Source organism: Copadichromis virginalis, linkage group LG18, assembly GCF_057382275.1.
Source record: "Copadichromis virginalis isolate Kocher_CV1m ecotype Utaka linkage group LG18, C_Virginalis_male_GT1.1, whole genome shotgun sequence".
Taxonomy (NCBI): domain Eukaryota; kingdom Metazoa; phylum Chordata; class Actinopteri; order Cichliformes; family Cichlidae; genus Copadichromis; species Copadichromis virginalis.
The window spans coordinates 37,845,962-37,865,936 of NC_140635.1; the positions used below are offsets into that span (position 1 = coordinate 37,845,962).

Here is a 19,975-nt window from a genome sequence, read left to right on the forward strand (position 1 = left end):
GGAGCTCCAGTGGAGAGGGTGCAGTCCTTCAAGTATCTTGGTGTCCACATCTCCTCAGACCTGACATGGGCTGCCCACATTCAGGTCCAGACCAAAAAGGCTAGGCAGCGCCTGTATCACCTACGACAACTGAGGAAGTTCAGGGTCTCTCCAAAGATCCTCAGGATTTTCTATACAGGCGCTGTGGAGAGCATCCTCACACAGAACATGACATCGTGGTTTGGGAACAGCTGTATGAAGGACCAAAAAGCTCCCCAGAGAGTGATCCGTACAGCAGAACGCTGCTGCAGGATTGCTCTCCCCGCGCTTCAGGACACCTACACCAGGAGATGCCGGACTAGAGCAGCGCAGATACTGAAGGACCCGTCCCATCCTGGCAACAAACTGTTCCAACTTCTGCAATCTGGTAGAAGGTTCCGCATCTTCCGGGCAAGGACAGAGAGACTCAAGAGGAGCTTCTATCCCCAAGCCATCCGTGCCCTAAACACACACACCCGCCCTCTCACATCATCTATAATTGACTGAGACAGGACTCTTCCAGACACTAAACCAAGGCACAATGTACATTTCAATTCCTTTAATTTTAAATATGTTTACATTGTCTATCCTGTAAAATAGTCAGATGTCTATTCATATTAATGTACAGAATTCACCTGCTTGCTGCTACTACTGCACATTCACCCAGTGTATATACTGTATGTATGTATATATATATATATATATATAATGTTCTTCCTCTACACCCCCCCCCCCCCCCCCCAATTTTTGCATATGTCGAGGAGCGTGTCAGGCTACATTTCACTGTGTGTTATACTTGTATAACTATGCATGTGACAAATACAGAACCTTGAACCTTGAACCTTCTGTTGGTTTTTGTTTTTTGTCCTTCTCCCCGTCCCTCTTCTCAGCTGTTTCTCCTTCCCTCTTTCTTTCTCCCCTTCTTTCCCCCAGTCAAGTCTGTCCCGTATTCAGTAAGTGAAAATAAAATAAACAATAAAAGGTGAATCAAATGGACCATTACGGCAGGGCTGGGATGGTCAATTTGGTAAAGTAAATCCGTTGGGCATCTTTCTTTGCCTTTAGACAACGATTCTGATGGCAAAAGAGCCAAACGGGACAAGCAAAAAAAAAAGAAAAGAAAATGGCAAAGAGACACGCTTATGAAACACAGTTTAAACTGAAGGCCATCAGCTATGCGGAGGAACATGGAAATCGAGCAGCGGCGAGAGAATTTAAGATTAACGAATCGATGGTTCGCAAATGGAGGAAGCTAGAAAACAAGCTCCGGCAGGTCAAGAAAACGCAGCTGAGTTTCCGCGGACATAAGGCGAGGTGGCCCGAGTTGGAGGAAAGACTCGAGCGGTGGATCATCGAGCAAAGAACGAGCGGGAGAAGCGTTTCGACGGTCACCATTCGGCTCAAAGAAGTTTCACTAGCTGAAGAGATGAACATTGAACATTTCCAAGGAGGTCCATCTTGGTGCTTTCGTTTTATGAAACGGTGCCATTTTTCCATCCGGACCAGGACTACGGTAGCGCAGCAACTTCCAGCGGATTATAAGGAAAAGCTGGCCATCTTCCGCTCCTACTGCAGCAAACACATCGCCGCCAAACACATCCAGCCCAGCCACATCACAAACATGGACGAGGTGCCGCTCACTTTTGACATCCCGGTGAGTCACACTGTAGAGAAGAAGGGGACAAGCACGGTAGCGATACGCACAACGGGGCACGAAAAGTCTTCTTTTACTGTTGTGCTTGGCTGCCATGCTAATGGACAGAAACTGCCGCAAGGGGAGGAGCTGCCGAAAAACCGCAGCTCCTCCCCTTTGTGAGTGTGGACGCTTCATCTCTTTGCTCTTGAATGCTTTGCTTCTTATATTGATTTTTATTGATTTTTATGCTGATTTTGTCCCTTTTTTCCGTGTGAGCTTACCTGCAATAACTTCTGGACACTTGTAGATCATTAGGACTAGAGTGTTCTTAACAGAAACAGCAACATTTTATGGTTACCTTGTCCTCAGCGCTCCGTGTGTCTGTGGCCTAGACACAGCTGAAGCCTGATTACAGCGTCTGGGCACCGAGCAGCCTCAATAGCCTGGAAAGGTGCTAACCGCTAGGCTAACTAGCAACAAGATGCCTTCCCTCTCCACAGATGACTACCACAGCCTCCTGCAGAAGATTGCAGTACTGGAGACAAAAATTCATCGCTTAGAAGTAAACGTGGAGGTAAATGGACTGTGTGGAAATGAAACAACCTTGCCTTTGATTCAAAACAATGGCGATGAGCAAGCTAGTACACAGCTAAGGAGCACAGATAACATGACCAAGAAAGTAGACTCTGTGCATTATTATAAATCCTCAAGTGATAATCCCCCCTTAGACTGTCTTGGTGCAAAACCAAGACATAAATCATGTCTCCTGGAAGGGGGAGGACGTATCACAGGCAGGGCACAGCGAGCTGAAATCTCTGAAACCGACTGGCCTTCACTTCCTACGAGACAGAGAAGCTCTTCTACCCCTGTATACGGGAGGAAACAGGACTGGACAACCGTGAATAGGAAGGTTAACAACAAACCTCCAAAACAACTGAATGTGAAACTGCAGAACAGATTTGCTCCACTATCAAAGGACCCTGGATCTATATCGGACAACCATCCATCTAAAAGCAGCGAAATAAGGTCTGAAAATCTGTTGAAAAGTGAAAGGCCACAGGGAAAGCTAAAGGCTAGGCCTGAAACTCTGATTGTGGGTGACTCTGCTGTAAAGGATGTACAAAGGATGTGCGGTAAGAACACTAAAGTCCTCTGCTTTCCTAACGATATGGTCAACAACCTGAAGGAGAGAATTCTTCAAATTGCAGATGAACATCCAACTGTGACAAACATTGTTCTGCATACAGGGTCAAACGATGTGTCCAAACAACAGTCGGAGGTTCTGAAACGGGACTTTACTGGATTATTAAATACTGTAAACTCTCTGAATGCAGCTGTATTCATCAGTGGACCTGTACCGCCGGTCAGAGGAGGAGACGAGAGATTCAGCAGGTTGTTTACACTGAATAAATGGCTTATATCAGCATGTGCTGACCACTCAGTGCACTTTATCGACAACTTTAATATTTTTTGGGAACGCAAGCATCTGTTCAAAGCAAATGGATTTAATTTTAACAAGTCAGGGGTGAAACTGTTCACCTCCAACTTGTTTTATTCCATACGTCATCCATCCGTGCTTGGTGCCAAGGCTGAGATAAACGAGGAGTTATCTCATAAAGAGGAACAAACAGTACTCCAAGAACAGACAAGGCCCAGCAGAAACCTTGAGGAGGAGCTCCATCTGCCCCCACCCGGGAAGAGCCTCAGAAAGGAGAGACATCCATGGCATCTGAGGAAGAGCCTCAGAAAGGAGAGACATCTAAGGCAAGAAGAGGGGTCCCTATTTGCCTCCAACTCTCTCAACAACACCAACGACCAGGACAAGGGACCACGACCTTCCCCAGTCCCCCAAACCCCTGACAGGCCATCACCCTCCTCCCCCTCCCTTTCTCCCTCCTCCCCACACCTGAAATTCACTGAGGAGATGATGGAGCGGGTCAATGCTGGGCTCAGATCTACCCCCCGTCCCAATCCCTTTTTGTCCCCCATAAACCCCCCACCAGAGCGGCCAAAGGTTCGCCATCGAGCCCCACCCTCAACAGAGCAATCGAAGTCACATTGCCCAGCCTCGCCCCCCTTAGTTCCTCTTCATGCCCTGTCTCCGCAGTCTGATGCGTGATGTGTGAAGGGTCGGGGCTGTGAGGATTATGGCAGTGGTGACTTTTCCCAGGAGAAGCTGGGACCCTGTTTACTAGAAGGTTTTAAAATTTCTGTACTTTTAGGTGACAGGAGACATGTGGCCTGGTCAAAACACAGAGAGATGCACTCTAAAAGATCTTTAAACATAGTAAACATACCTTGTGTGCCACAGACTGCTCCCAAACACGAGGGGACAAGTAATACCTCTAAAACACTTAAGTTGGCTTTATTAAACATTAGATCTCTAGCTGGGAAAACATTTTTAATTAATGATTTAATCAATGAGCACAGCCTTGATTTTATGTTTTTAACTGAAACTTGGTTGGACCAAAGTAACAGTGGAGCTGTTCTCATCGAGACGACCCCTCCTAACTACAGTTTTATCAGTGAGGTCAGGGCGAGCAGGAGAGGAGGAGGGGTTGCTGTCTTATTTAATGAATCATTTCAATGTAAGCAGCTATCTCCTGGAAGTTTTCAGTCTTTTGAATATGTGGCTTTACAGCTGAAGGCCCCATCCAAAGTTGTGTTTCTTAATGTTTACAGGCCTCCCAAATACTGCACAGACTTTTTTAATGACCTCAGTGAACTGCTGTCTGTGATCTGTGTTGATTTTGACTGTGTAATTATTGCTGGGGATTTTAACATTCATGTGGACAACCCTCAGGACAAAGGGACTAAAGACCTGAGTAACACTCTGGGCAACTTTGGGCTGACTCAGCATGTAACAGAGGCCACACATAATAGAGGACACACTCTTGACCTACTGATCTCCAAAGGCCTGAGCATTTCAAACATTACTGTGTCTGATGTGGGCCTGTCTGATCATTACTGTGTTTTCTTTGAAAGTAAAATCTCAGCCCACACAAATATATCAACAACAGTGATCACAAAACGGTGTATAACTGAACACAGTAGTGCAATTTTTAACCAGGTCTTCCCATTAACACCCGACCTGTCCAGAGGGTCAGTCAATGAGCTCGTCAATAGCTTCAATGCTAACATGTTAAATGTAATGGACACTATTGCTCCCATTAAGGTGAAGGTTATCTCTGGAAGGAAAAAGTCTCCATGGAGAAACTTCACACTGGTGAAAAATGAAAAAAGAGAGTGTAGGAAAGCTGAGCGCAGATGGAGAAAAACAAACCTCCAGGTTCATTATGACATCTATAAAGAGAAACTTCACAATTATAATTTACAACTGAGGAATGCAAGGAGGTCCTACTTCTCTGACATCATCACTAAAAACAGCCATAATGCTCGGGTCTTATTTTCTACAGTTGACAGGCTAACAAACCCTCCTGTGCCAGCGGCAGCTGAACTTCATTCAACCATGGCCTGCAATGACTTTGCCAAATTCTTCACAGACAAAATCCAAAAAATTAGACAAGCAATTGGTACATCAACAGCAGATCCAGGATATGTACTGTGTCCACCGAAAAACTGTTTAAACACCATGAAACAGTTTCAACCTATTAACAGCAAAGACCTGGAGGACATCTTAGGTCAACTGAACTCCTCCTCCTGCTGTTTAGATGTCCTGCCAACAAGTTTTTTCAAAAAGGTCTCAAAGACTTTAGAGTCAGACCTGTTACAGATCGTCAACTTTTCTTTATTATCAGGTGTGTTTCCAGAATCACTAAAAACTGCTGTAATCAAACCTATACTGAAAAAGGACAATCTTGACAAGACACAAATGAACAACTACAGGCCGATCTCAAATCTCCCGTTTTTAAGTAAGATCATTGAAAAAGCAGTTTCTCAACAGCTCAGTTACTTCTTAAAACAGAATAACTGCTACGATGCCTTCCAGTCAGGTTTTAGACAGAACCACAGCACTGAAACCGCTCTGACCAAAGTGTTTAATGACATATGTCTGAATACAGACAGTGGAAAAATGTCAGTCCTAGTTTTACTGGATCTCAGTGCAGCATTTGATACAGTTGACCACAACATATTACTCAAACGACTGGAGAACTGGGCAGGTCTTTCAGGAACTGCACTAAACTGGTTCAAAACATACTTAGAAAACAGGAAATACTTTGTATCAATAGGTAACTTCACATCTGAGCAGACAAGTATCACATGTGGAGTTCCCCAAGGTTCCATCTTGGGACCCCTTCTGTTTAACATCTACATGCTCCCACTGGCACAGATTATAAACAACAACAAAATAAACTATCACAGCTATGCAGATGACACACAAATATATATCACAATGTCACCAGGAGACCGAGGCCCTGTACAGGCTCTTGGTAAATGCATTGAGGAAATCAATGACTGGTTGTGCCACAATTTTCTCCAGCTAAACAAAAACAAAACTGAGGTAATAGTCTTTGGCGCCAAAGAAAAACGATTACAGGTCACCAGAGAACTTCAATCTATACATCTAAAAACCACAAACCAGGCGAGAAATTTGGGTGTAGTGATGGATGCAGACCTAAACTTAGAAAAACACATTAAGACAATAACAAAGTCAGCTTACTATCACCTCAAGAATATTTCAAGGATAAAAGATCTGATGTCTCAACAGGACCTGGAAAAACTAGTCCATGCATTCATCTTTAGTAGGCTTGATTACTGTAACAGCATCTTTACAGGTCTACCTAAAAAATCAGTCAGACAACTACAGCTCATTCAGAACTCTGCTGCTCGAGTCCTCACTAAGACCAAAAAAGTGGACCACATCAGTCCAGCTCTGAGGTCTTTACACTGGCTGCCTGTCCGTCAGAGGATAGACTTTAAAGTCCTGATGCTGGTCTATAAAGCTCTGAATGGTTTAGGACCAAAATACATCAGTGACCTCCTGACCCAGTATGAACCTTCCAGATCCCTCAGGTCATCTGGATCCGGTCTTTTATCAGTTCCCAGAGTCAGAACCAGACACGGAGAAGCTGCATTCAGCTTTTATGCTCCTTATATCTGGAACAAACTCCCAGAAAGCCTCAGATCAGCTGAAACACTCAGTTTATTTAAATCCAGGTTGAAGACTCACCTGTTCTCAGCTGCATTTGAATAAAGCACCAAATCCACACTTTAAGCTTAAATTTCAAAACTTACATTTAACTACTGATTTTATCTACTGCTCTGATTTAATCTGTTTTGATTTTATATACTGTTTTGTTTGTTTGTTTGTTAATTAGTTAGTTAGTTTATTTGCTTGTTTTAATCAATTTTAAATCATGCTTTTTATTTGTTCTTGTTTCTAATGTCTCTGTAAAGCACTTTGAATCACCTTGTTGTTGAATTGTGCTATACAAATAAACTTGCCTTGCCTTGCCTTGCCTTTCCTATGGTGATTTTTAAGCGAAAGACTTTGCCTAAAGAGAAGTTTCCAGGAATCATCATTAAGGCAAATGAAAAGGGCTGGATGGATGAGGAAATGATGAAAGAGTGGCTGAGGGAGGCGTATGTAAGGAGACCAGGTGGTTTTTTCCACGCATCACAATCGCTCTTAATCTGTGACTCTATGCGTGCCCATCTCACAGCCGATGTGAAAAAACAAGTGAAGCAAATGAACTGTGAGCTTGCTGTCATTCCGGGAGGCCTGACAAAGGAACTCCAACCGCTGGACATCGGTGTGAACCGCCCGTTCAAAGTAAGGCTGCGAGCGGCCTGGGAGCGATGGATGACCGATGGAGACCAGTTTCCCCAAGAGTGGAAGGCAGCGCCGGGCGAGTTATGCCACAATTTGCGAATGGATTGTAGATGCTTGGGCTAACATGTCTGCTGGCACTGTTGTTCGAGCTTTCGCAAAAGCCGGCATCATTTCCGAGGAGCCGCACGGCACGGAAAGTGACTCTGACAGTGAAGAAAGTGAACCTGGCATGTTTGATGGAGATTTAGCGCAGCTGTTCAATTCAGACACAGAGGATGAGGACTTCGATGGGTTTGATTGATGATAAAAATGTGAGTACCAAACTTTGTTTTGCTCCTGCTTTATTTTTAAATACGCACACTTGTATGCTTGTGTGTTGTTGATGATGACGATTACTGGTAATAAAAATGTGAGTAAGGTACCGAACTCAGGTTTGCTCCCGCTTTATTTTTAAATACGCATACGGTACTTGTATGCGCCCTATAATCCAGTGCGCCTTATGTGTGTGTTAAATACAGTAATGGCACACATAACTGAGACTGCGCCTTTTAGTACAGTGCGTCTTATGGTCGTGAAAATACGGTAGTCCGAGCCAACAGATGCACTACTGTAGCGCAAATTGTCAAAAAGTTGCTGGTTCTTGATGTGTACCGTAAACCTACGGTATTTAAGGTTTGACTCTCATCATCCACTGGAGCATAAACTGGGTGTCATCAGGACGCTACAACACAGAGCGAACACCATCCCCACTGACACAGCAGCCAGGGAGGCAGAAGAACATCAAGAAGGCCCTGAGTAAATGTGGTTACCCCAGCTGGACTTTTGTCAAAGCTGGGAAGGCTCCAAAAGAAAGCTTCAGCTGATCCAGGAGAGAAAGACAACCGCTGCCTAAGAGAAAACCTGTAGTGATCCCGTACATGTTAGGAATATTGGAACAGCAGAGACACATTTTCTCTAAATACCGCGTCTCTGTGGCTTTTAAACCCCAAAACACTCTGTGCCAAAAATGGGTCCACCCCAAGGATCGGGTCCCCCGACACAAACAGAGTAACATAGTGTACGCTGTTAAGTGCAGGAGGACTGCCAGGATTTATACATCGGGGAAACCAAACAACCTCTGGCTACAACACAGCAGAGCCACCTCGTCAGGACTCTGCAGTCTGTTCACACCTACAGGCCAGTGGACACTCTTTCAATGATGAGGATATAACATCCTGGACAGGGAGGAACGCTGGTTTGAGGGCGGAGTCAAGGAGGCCGTTTACGTGAAAAGGGAAAGACCATCTCTGAATGGAGGGGGGGCCTAAGGGTACATCTGTCACCATCTTACAATGCTGTGATTGCAGCCATTCCCCAACTCTCTGTGACTGGGACTCATGAACATTGATCAGAGATACATTGTGCAAATGTCCTGTTTATAAGGGCGGGGAAACCTGCAGTCAGCTGAGACTGAAGAAGTCACTTGGATGAGTGGCGAAACATTTCTCGTACTGAAAACTCTATGTCCAGATGAACAGAATCAACTTTTTTGGGTTGGTAGAAGGTGGCCAGATAGGTCACGTTTTCTTTTACATCACATTGCTGGGTATATGTGTGTCATTTACCTGGGGAACCACTGGCTCCTGGATACACAATGGGAACAAAGCAAGCTGGAGGAGGCAGTGTGGCGCTTTGGGCAATGTTCTGCTAGGAAACCTTGGGTCATGTTACATTAAGATGTACCACCTGATGGCAGCAGGTTAAGATGTCCTGCCACAAAGCAAAAAGGGTTCAGGAATGGTTTGAGGAACACAACACTGAGTTTGATGTGTTGGCTTGGCCGTAGCAAATACCCCATGTGGAATCATCTCCAGACATTTAGTTACTTAATGTATGAAGAAATAGGTTTCACATTTCAGTGAACTTAACCGCACTTTAGGACTGTGTATAAAAATGTATCCAATTCCTCAGCGTTTAATGCAACATTTTTGTTTAAATCTTTAACTTAAAAATTGACACCTCCATATTTATAATAACAGAAGATTAGATACACATCAATTAGATTAGATAGTACATCTAATCTGGGGGTTGTGTACAATTAGATAGTACACAACCACCACCTGGAAAAAAAGGAAAAAAACAGCATCCCAAAAAATATTAATGTAACTACAGTTTTCTGCTGTTGTATTATTTCCCATTTTAACAATTGCTACACATGCCAGTACACTGATCAACTTCAAACCCTAAACTTACCAAAATCACAAAGTTGGCTTCTGTTTTTATTGACCTGCACGAATGTTTTTGATTTAACACCATTCCTTTAAACATTTGATGTTGATTATGATTAGATTCTGACATCTCATATCTGAAGCAAATGTTCGGTTCGGGTCACTGAAACTTATTGGTTATAGACTGGAAACACAGCATTCATTGAAAATCAACCAATGTTTACTGCATGAGAAGAAAGATTACTAAGATAAGATGGTATTTTCATTATCCCATATTTGGAAAATTCCTTTGTTAAGGCACTTTAAATATTACTAATAATAATTGTAAGTAAGTAAGTAATAATAATAATAATACTAATACTACTAATAATAATAAAAATAATAATAAGCGGATACATTTATCAATTCAATGGAGTTCAATTCAGTTGTATTTATATGCGCCAAATCACCACAGCAGTTGTCTCAAGAGGCCCAAGGCCTTATACAACACGCTCATATACTCACCTGTCCATAACTGTACATTGGGATGCTGTGAATAATTGTGCATCATCCCTGACAGGTGACTGACTTGCAGAAGTGGCATTCTTGCCTCAGTATAATATAGCTCTTTATATTGTACTATTGCTAAATGTAAGTTAGATGATGCTAAGATAACTTTTCTATTCCCCTTTGTTCATTAGTACTGCTGTAATATTGATGTAATATGAACATAATTAATGTAAAATAATGGAAATATTATTGATGTTATATTGACCCACATTATTATTGTTGGGTGTTTATCTAACAAAGCACTTTGAAGTGACTACTGTTGTTATTCAGTCCCTGTGACCCTGATAACAATAAGCAGAAGAGAATCGATGAAGTGAATTTAATTAATTTTGGAAGTCGCTATTTAATGAAATTCATGTATACATTTTACATCTAGAATTTGCATTGGCAGTGGCATGGTGGTTAGTACTGCCACTTCACCTTCCTCTGTGGGATCTGCATGTACTGCCCGTGTTTGTGTGGGTTCTCTCTGGCTTCCTCCCACAGTCCAAAGACATACAGTTGTAGGGTCAGCTTATTTGGTGAATCTAAACTGCCCATAGGTGTGAATGTGATTGTGAATGGTTGTCTGTCTCTCTGTGTTATTCACAGCTTTAGTGAAGGTTACAAATGATCTTCTTATGGCCTCTGACAGTGGACTCATCTCTGTGCTTGTCCTGCTAGACCTCAGTGCAGCGTTCGATACTGTCGACCATAATATCCTATTAGAGCGATTAGAACATGCTGTAGGTATTACAGGTACTGCACTGCAGTGGTTTCTATCATATCTATCTAATAGACTCCAGTTTGTGCATGTAAATGGAGAGTCCTCTTCACACACTGAGGTTAATTATGGAGTTCCACAGGGTTCAGTGCTAGGACCAATTCTGTTTACATTATACATGCTTCCCTTAGGCAGCATCATTAGAAGCCATAGCATACATTTACACTGCTATGCTGATGACACCCAGCTCTATCTGTCCATGAAGCCAGATAACACACACCAATGAGTTAAACTGCAGGAATGTCTTAAAGACATAAAGACCTGGATGGCCGCTAACTTTCTGCTTCTTAATTCAGATCAAACTGAGGTTATTGTACTCGGCCCTGAAAAGCTTAGAAATATGGTATCTAAGCAGATTCTTACTCTGGATGGCATTACCTTGGCCTCCAGTAATGCTGTGAGGAACCTTGGAGTCATTTTTGACCAGGACATGTCTTTCAATGCACATATTAAACAAATATGTAAGACTGCGTTCTTCCATTTGCACACTATTGCATTGAGGCGAGTGTTGTTGTGATTTGGGGCTGTATAAATAAAATTGAACTGAGCTGAATCGTGTTAGCCGTGTGACATAATCATCTGTCCTGCCCTGGTGCTTATTTCATGACGTGCAGTTATGTAAATATGGAAATCAACAGTCACCCTCATTCTTGCTCCCTCACACACACCGACATACTGGTGAGCAAAGTTGGATCCATTCATGACAGAAATCAAATATGTCCGTCCTGTTTCTCGCTGAAACTATTATTAATTTTGCAGTGACCCTGCTTTAACTCGCTGACTGATACAACATCTGCCAGTTTGAATCAATATTCATGGGTTTGTTTTTCAGAGTTCATGTCTGGCCTGCAAGGTCATCATTCTGATCTGCAAAACTCTTTTAGCAGAATGTGACTATAGCCTTTTTACAGCTCTGTTGCAGGTGTGCTCTTAGCCATGAGACACAATACTCATGAACTTTGACCAGCTTACCAAAACACAATAATGTCATAGTTATGGAGAATCCAGGACCCAAGATGCAGACTCTAAAGCACATTTACATAAACGAAAACATTTATTTATATGAGGCAGCGATTCCAGAGAGCTGAGATAAAGCAGAGATGATGATCCAAACTGGAACACGCAGGCTGACAAACAACACAACAAAGAACTGAGGAAAACTAAGGGTTTAAGTGTCTGTGAAGGTTCTCAGTCATCCAGGTCATCGTAGTCAAAGGAGCTTGCCAAGAAAAGCGTCTGGACTTCTTTAAGTTAAAGAAGTCCAGACGCTTTTCTTGGCAAGCTCCTTTGACTAAGGGTTTAAGCGGACATAATATCATGGAAAACCTGATAAACAGAAACTCTAATAAATAGCAGACTATGCAGAAAATATAACAATGAACAATGCTGCACTATGACTGCGTGGGTTGAAGACCCTGGATTTTTGCAAATAAAGCCTTCTGCAGGACAGTCCAGAGTTTTGCTGCACAAAGTATATACAGGGAATAACCTTTCACAGTAGCTCAGACTTCATCTGTGCAACAACTGTTGGTTAGCAGCTGTCAACATCTGCTTGCCTCTCACAGAAGCTTGAGCAGCAGGATGTGACGGTTTATGAAAACATCAGATCCTCCTGATACTGAAAATGATTTCTTTAATCTGTCAAATGAATATAGTTTCTAATTAGGGCTGGGCGATATGGCCTAAAATTCATATCGCAATATAATTTGAAGCATGTGCAGTAACGATATATATCACGATATATTCTTTTCTTCTGTATAGCGTGTTTTCCACACTAAAAATCCTTTAATTTTCTCAAAAATCGAGAGTGTACCTTATGTATGAATTCTGATTGTGCTTACTGACGTTGAACCGATTTTGGCTGCAGAAATCTGTTAAAAATGTTTTAGTACAACTTTGGTAAGCAGCACTGCTTGATGGATTGTCAGAGCATTATGGCTGCCGTAGTGAGGAGCTTCACGGAGTAATCTGGGTCCAAAACTCCGTCCGCTTCAGGTCCCAAAGTCAAACGAACACTGAGAGTTAAAAACGGTCTAAATTCTTTCATCTTTAATTAAATCATCAGCGTTTCTGCTTTATCGGGTGTAACAATTACGTTTAACATCCAGGCATCCATGAAAACAGATTTATTAAATTTAACGGAGTTAGAAGTTAACAGGAAGTTAGCTCGCTAGTTTCCACCTAAACATTTCATAGCATGTTCTGACTGAGATTTTTGAAGCTATTTCAAACGTACAGCTCTGCTACCACTTCCAACATAAATGAAGACAGAAAACTAAACAGCAGTGACGTTTGTAGGGTTACTGAAGTTTGGCTAGCTGGTATATAATGTTGTGCTACGTGATTGCTAGTGACACAGCTATGTTAGCATAACATTAGCACAGTGAAGCAGGAGGATGAACGCCAACTTTTTTTCCACTCGATAAAAGTTAACGTGAGGGATTCTGGTGGTCAGGGACAAATGCAATCGCATAGCAGGATGCTGTACACGGGCCAAACTTCAGTCAGGAGAACAACTGAGATTATTCATCCACAATACGAGGTTAGTTATTAATATACTGCAACAACATGGGAACAGAGCAGCTGCGAGAGAATCCAACATTAATGAATCAATGTTACGGAAGTGGAGGAAGCGCAGTTTTTGCCATATTTCAAAAGTGCTTCATCTCTTTGCTATGACTGTCGCCCGCAATAATTTGCAGATGATTATGGTTGTAGCCGCTGCGATGCTTTCGACCAAAACATGCGCAGCTTGATGACATCATCAACATGTGCTATCGCGATAGAGCGGTATAGTCAAAATCTCTATCGTTGGCCAAATTTATATCATTTCTATCGTATATCGTTTATATTGCCCACCCCTATTTCTAATACACTACTGAAGCCATATTTATTGAGCATGTCCTGATCGTAGCATAGAAATGTAGTCAGTACATGTGCTCCTGCGCACATTCAAAATAGCATTGTTTCTTCTTCAGTTTCTGAGGACAGCCTGCACGGTCATTAGTGGTGTAGTGGCGCTCTGCTGTAATCCATGCCCCTGGACACTGCCTATCTAGATTTGAACCAGCAGACTTTTGGATTATTGGTAGACCTCACTGACCTTTGTCAGCTGAACTTTAGGTTTAAAACATATTAAATCCGCAACATGGAGTTATATTCCCTGTATAGTGAATTCCCTTGCAGTCTCTGCCCCCACATCAGCAGCTGGAGACAGCATTATGATGATTACTTAATCAGACACCTCTGTGTGTGTGTGTGTGTGTGTGTGTGTGTGTGTGTGTGTGTGTGTGTGTGTGTGTGTGTGTGTGTGTGTGCGTTTTGAGAGGATTACACAGCAGCTTTAGGCATCATGTGTTTTACCAAAGATGAGTTATAAATGGAGCCATGATGCTGTTGCACTCGGTTCTAGCGTTCCATTTTCTCCTGTTCTGCTCGTTGTAGTTAAATTCTAATGAAAAATACAATTATCCTCCTGGTTCTACTGCGTTCTGTCAGATGAGTGCTGTGCCAGCAGTGTTATATAAGACAATATTCTAAACTTGGGCAAAGCACCAAAATCGTGACAGATAAGCGTGCATACAGAAGCCAAGCTGAGCCAGAGCCTCGCGCATACACCGCGTTCATAGGCTACACGGTGTGCATCCACACAGCTGCAAACCCACGAGGAAGACGCTGTTCGGCTTTATTATTCAATGTTGTTGATTGGTTTATTTACCTACCAACAGCTTCCAGCACAGCAGCCAAAACGAGATCATCTCCAGTCGGCCGCGGCGCGCGCATTCCTCTCCACCGCTCCCCAACGGCAGCGCGAGCAGCCAGGCGGCCACTCTCTGGCGCGAGGAGGGACGCATACAAGCTGGCGGCTGCCGCGAGCGTACGTGTATGTGGTGGAGAGAGATAGAGAGAACGAGAGCAGCGGGGGAGAGAGAGGCAGGCTGTATCGACCTGAGCTAGTGTGTGAATTAGAGCAGAAGAGATCGATTTTTATTGGCAGACTCTTGCACATCTCTCTCTCTTTTTACTGTACGCCTGGTTCCGACCCCCCTCCCCATCTGCGCCCGCTGCATCCGCCGTTCACGCCCCCCAGGCTTCAACACTGTAAAAGATAGCTATCTTAGCAAGTAGGCTAGGCCTGTGGGGGATGTACAGTTAATATCTACTGTTAGCATCACGGACATAATCTTTGTTTGTATATGTTAACTGTTATTTGAATTGCTTTAGACTGCGAATTCATAATTTACTGTTTTAATGGATTTTTATCTAATTACTTAATTTATTTAATTTTATGTAGTTAATTACATTATAACTATAAATACTGCCACATATTATATTCAGGTCTGTGACATCATTAAACACTTTCCTTATGCCTTTGAGGACAGGTAGTTTCAGGTCATGCAAAAACAACTTTAATTTGCACATTTATGGTCATTAGAGTTAGAAAGCAAGATAAACTAGGCTACTCTCTGTCATGGTCCCTGGGTCTATGTGTTAACAGACCTCTCTGCACTGAATCATATCTGTTATTAACCTCTGTCTCTCTTCCACAGCATGTCTTTGTCCTGTCTTCCTTCTCTCTCCCTAACCAATCACAACAGATGGCCCCGCCCCTCCCTGAGCCTGGTTCTGTCTGAGGTTTCTTCCTGTTAAAAGGCAGTTTTTCCTTCCCACTGTTGCCAAAGTGCTGCTCATAGGGGGTCATATGATTGTTGGGCTTTTCTCTATATGTATTATTGTAGGGTCAACCTTACAATATAAAGCACCTTGAGGCGACTGTTGTTGTCATTTGGTGCTGTATAAATAAAAGTGAATTGAATTGAATTAAATTGGGTCTTGGACCCAGACTCTTGCAGAGTGTGCAAGAGTGCAGAGTTTCCTGTTTGTTTGTTTTTTCCATATTTATTTACATTTTCAGTTTTTGGTTTCTCATCTGGTTCTGTTCGGTTGGTTGTATTTTATTCCCTGAGTCCCTGTGTATTGCTTCCCTTGTTTTTCCATCTCTGTTTTCCTTTTGTGTGAAGTCATTCATTATTTACCTTGTTCTGCCGTCTCTCACATTTTACTTTGGTAAGCATTTCTCTCTGTGTCATGTGCTGACTTGTACTTCCTCATTTCATTTGGTCTGGTGTCTGCAGCTGTTTCCCAACTGTTCCCCCTCCCATCATTATCTTATGCATACATTTTCTCAATTTCCATTTGTCCTTTGTTGAGTTGTCCCACATAGCTGTGCTCTCCCTAGTTTCCCCAGGAATTGCTTTCTTCAGTTATTCCTTAAGGCCTTTGGATGTTTTCTCTTTTTGGACTGTGAGTTACTTTTGTCAGTTTGGCAGTAAGCACCTCTGTATACTGCATTATGCTTTTGGGTGGGTAAGCCGCCACCACACTTCACACAGCTAAATCTGACACTCCCATTGGCTCCATGTTGTTAATCACAAGGTGTTAGCCAGTAAGCATGGGTTACAACCAGATCCTCTCCTCATTTGTCACATCCAGTTCCAAACACCAAAATGGTGCTGGCATAAACGCTCAGCGCTAGGCTTCATATCAGGACACCTTTGGGTGAGGGCACACTGGCTATGGCCGTCTTTTATTTACTGGTTTTGTGATAGAGGTTGATAAATGTTTAATAAGTAGTTTAAAATGTTGTTAGATAATGTTTGAATAAATTAATGTAATACTGTAACTTTTTTTGATATGATGTCACAACATCGCATTTGCTTCTTCTCATGTTTTATTTTATTGTCTTTCTCTTGTTCATTAAATAACTTGTAAATTACTTTGGTCAACTTTGTTGCTTTTAATTGTGCTATAGAAATATATTGTGACACTAACAATTATAGTAAAATAATAAAATAAAGGAAAAAAACAAATTGAAATAGATGTTGCAGTTTTCTGTCCCAATGTTGCAATTCCATCAGAAGTAATGGCTAAAATAAAATCCCACAGCAGGAACATTTTTAACACTCTTATATCGTCTGTGTTTGTTAGAGAGCAAGTTCGTGAACGAGGTGAGCTGAGGTAAGTTCAATTCAATTCAATTTTCCACGGAAGAGGTGCCTGAAAGCAAAGGCTCTGCCTCACATACTACTTTTAAATATCATAGGAACGATAGGGAAGAGAGCATTCTCAGACTGAAGTGCTCTGTTGGGGTGATATGGTACTATGGTGCATACCTCATCCCCGGCTCCTGTCAGGATTGGGCTGGTAAACGCCAGATCGCTGGTGAACAAATCTTTTATTCTGAATGAGTTATTCACCTCCTGGAACCTGGACTTCATGTGTATCACAGAGACTTGGCTTAACTCTGGTGAGTCCAGTATTTTATCCAAACTTTTACCAGCGGATTGTTCCTATTTTAACACACCAAGGACATCAGGGAGAGGAGGAGGTAAACAGTGTTTTTTACAGCCCTCGTCTTCCAGCTTTGAGCTCACGTGTTTTGAAGTCAGTCGCTCTAACTCTGTGCTCTTTGCTGTTATTTATCGTCCCCCTAAATACAATAAGAATTTCATAAATGACTTTTCAGAATTTATAGCTGGGATTATGCCCAACTATGATCATGTTCTTATTGTGGGAGATTTTAATATCCATGTCTGCTGTCCTGACAAACCTCTGGTGAAGGAGTTTTTAAGCCTCATTGACTCTTTTAATCTGGTCCAGCCCGTACCTGGTCCCACACATGAACACGGACACACACTAGACCTGGTCTTGTCACACAGTCTACCTGTGTCTAACGTGGAAGTGACTGACACTGCTTTCTCTGACCATATGGCTGTATTATTTGATGATGTGTTTTCGCGCACTACAGTTCAAACCAGCGCTCCTGTTCGCCGCTGTCAGATTATTAACCCTTCCACTGCTGCCCAGTTCTCAACTGCTTTTAACCAGCTGTCTATCCCTGCCGATCGTACTCCCTTGGACACAGAGGACCTCAGCTCCTGGTTTCAATCTTCTTGCCTAACCATTCTGGACTCTGTGGCACCATTAATAACCAGGCAGCCCAAGGCTAAAACGGACCCTTGGTTTAACGACGCCACTCGGGCTGTGAGGAGGGAGTGTCGTAGAGCTGAACGCAGATGGAAGAGGGACAAACTGCAGGTGTCTCTTCAAATCCTAAAGGACTGCTGGCGCCTCTATCAGGATACGGTCAAAGAGGCTAAAAGAAAATATTTTTCTAAGATCATTTCCTCCAACAGTCACAATCCACGTGTGTTATTTACAGTGTTGGTCAAGTTACTTGAAAAAAGTAATCAGTAACTAATTACTGATTACTTCCCCAAGAAAGTAATCCGTTACTTTACTGATTACTTATTTTCAAATGTAATTAATTACTTAGTTACTTTTTAAAAACACGATTTACAACCTGAGTAGGTGATAAAGCGATAGATCTTTCAGCCCAATTCTACTTTTTCTACATAATCCATCATACAAAATGTAATCAAATGGAAAAGTCTCTTTTTAAAACTTGTTTTATTAGTTTTAATCTTTTAATTTTATGCATCAAGCAAACATTTAATTATATGCAACATTCTCTGACTGGAAGAAATTAGTTTAACATTTAAACCTATTTTCTGCACATTCCAGCACATAAAATAAAATATTTTTTGTGTTTACACTCAGTCTTTCAAATAGATGCAAGTAAAACACAGCAGAAAATAAATAAAGTCAAAGACTCAGCGGTCCTGTTGCTCTATTTTCACCTGTAAAGCAGGAGTGGCGTAGGCGGAGGTTTACCCTGGTGCAGGTGTGCCGCGGTCAGTGGAAGAATCCGCGAGTTTCTCTGTGAGTTTCCCATTACGTCGTAGCTACTCGGTGCTTGTTGGAAGTTTAGGGGTTTTTTTCGCTGTAAAAAGAAGTTTTCTTCCCACGCACAGCGGACACTAATGTTTTTGTCACATTTTATGGAATCAAACTCAAAGTAAGGTCAGTACTTCCACGCTTTAAACGCTGCACGCTCATACTCTCTCTTCACTCGATATATGATCCATTGTTGATCTGCACACAGCTGTTGTCACGAACGTCGCGCTCGCTTGCGTCACTGTCATGAGACATTCTCGCAAAAAAATCACGGTTTTAGTAACGCAGTAACGCAGCGTTCCTACGGGAAAGTAACGGTAATCTAATTACCGATTTTGCAATAGTAATCCCTTACTTTCCTCGTTACTTGAAAAAAGTAATCAGATTACAGTAACGCATTACAAGTAACCATCTCTGATTATTTAACTCTATTGACTTAAGTCTTAAATACTCCACAAAGTGGCTGCTTGGAGGCCTCTCATAAACTAATGATTTTATGTGTTTTTCATTGAGAAGGTTGCAGCCACGCGGGCTCTCCTGAGTCTGACCGCTCTGTCTTGATCCCTTGCTCTGCTGTTTTTAACCAGTTTGAGCCTGTGTCTCTTTCTTATTTAGAGGATGTGGTTGGCCACCTGAGGCCCTCTGGTTCCCCAAATGATCCTGTCCCACCACAATTTTTTAAGGAGATTTTTCCTAGCATAGGCCAGGCTGTTCTTACTGTTATAAACAGCAGTTTAATATCTGGTGTAGTCCCTGCTAATTTTAAGCATGCAGTAGTACAACCCCTGCTTAAGAAACCTGCCCTGGACCACACTGTGTTGGCTAACTACAGGCCTATCTCCATTTGTGGTACTGCTTTGAAATGGTTTAGGTCAGGGGTCCCCAATCCCAGTCCATGAGGGCCGGTGTCCCTGCAGGTTTTAGATGTGTCCTTGATCCATCACAGCTGATTTAAATGGATAAATGACCTCCTCAACATGTCCTGAAGTTCTCCAGAGGCCTGGTAATGAACTAATCATGTGATTCAGGTGTGTTGACCCAGGGTGAGATCTAAAACCTGCAGGGACACCAGCCCTCGTGGACTGGGATTGGGGACCCCTGGTTTAGGTCTTATCTTTCTGACAGAACTTTTAGTGTTAACTTTTTAGGGTATGAGTCCTCCTCTGCCGCCTTTCAGTCTGGGGTCCCGCAGGGCTCAATTTTAGGGCCTCTGCTTTTTTCATTATATTTACAGCCCCTGGGAACTATCCTCAAAGGCATGGAATATCCTT

At 42.5% G+C, this 19,975-nt stretch overlaps 1 protein-coding gene across 5 annotated transcripts in view; it reads right to left on the reverse strand.

Moving 5' to 3' along the window:
* LOC146688533 (uncharacterized) overlaps positions 1 to 14,949 on the reverse strand; it is a 35,632-nt gene extending 20,683 nt beyond the window's left edge. For all 5 annotated transcript variants that reach the window (XM_085438789.1, XM_085438786.1, XM_085438785.1 and 2 more), the window contains exon 1: positions 14,630 to 14,949. In XM_085438789.1, the coding sequence (XP_085294915.1) occupies positions 14,630 to 14,761 (132 nt within the window). In that variant the 5' untranslated portion in view covers positions 14,762 to 14,949. The remainder of the gene's footprint in view (positions 1 to 14,629) is intronic.
* Positions 14,950 to 19,975: the final 5,026 nt, after the last annotated feature.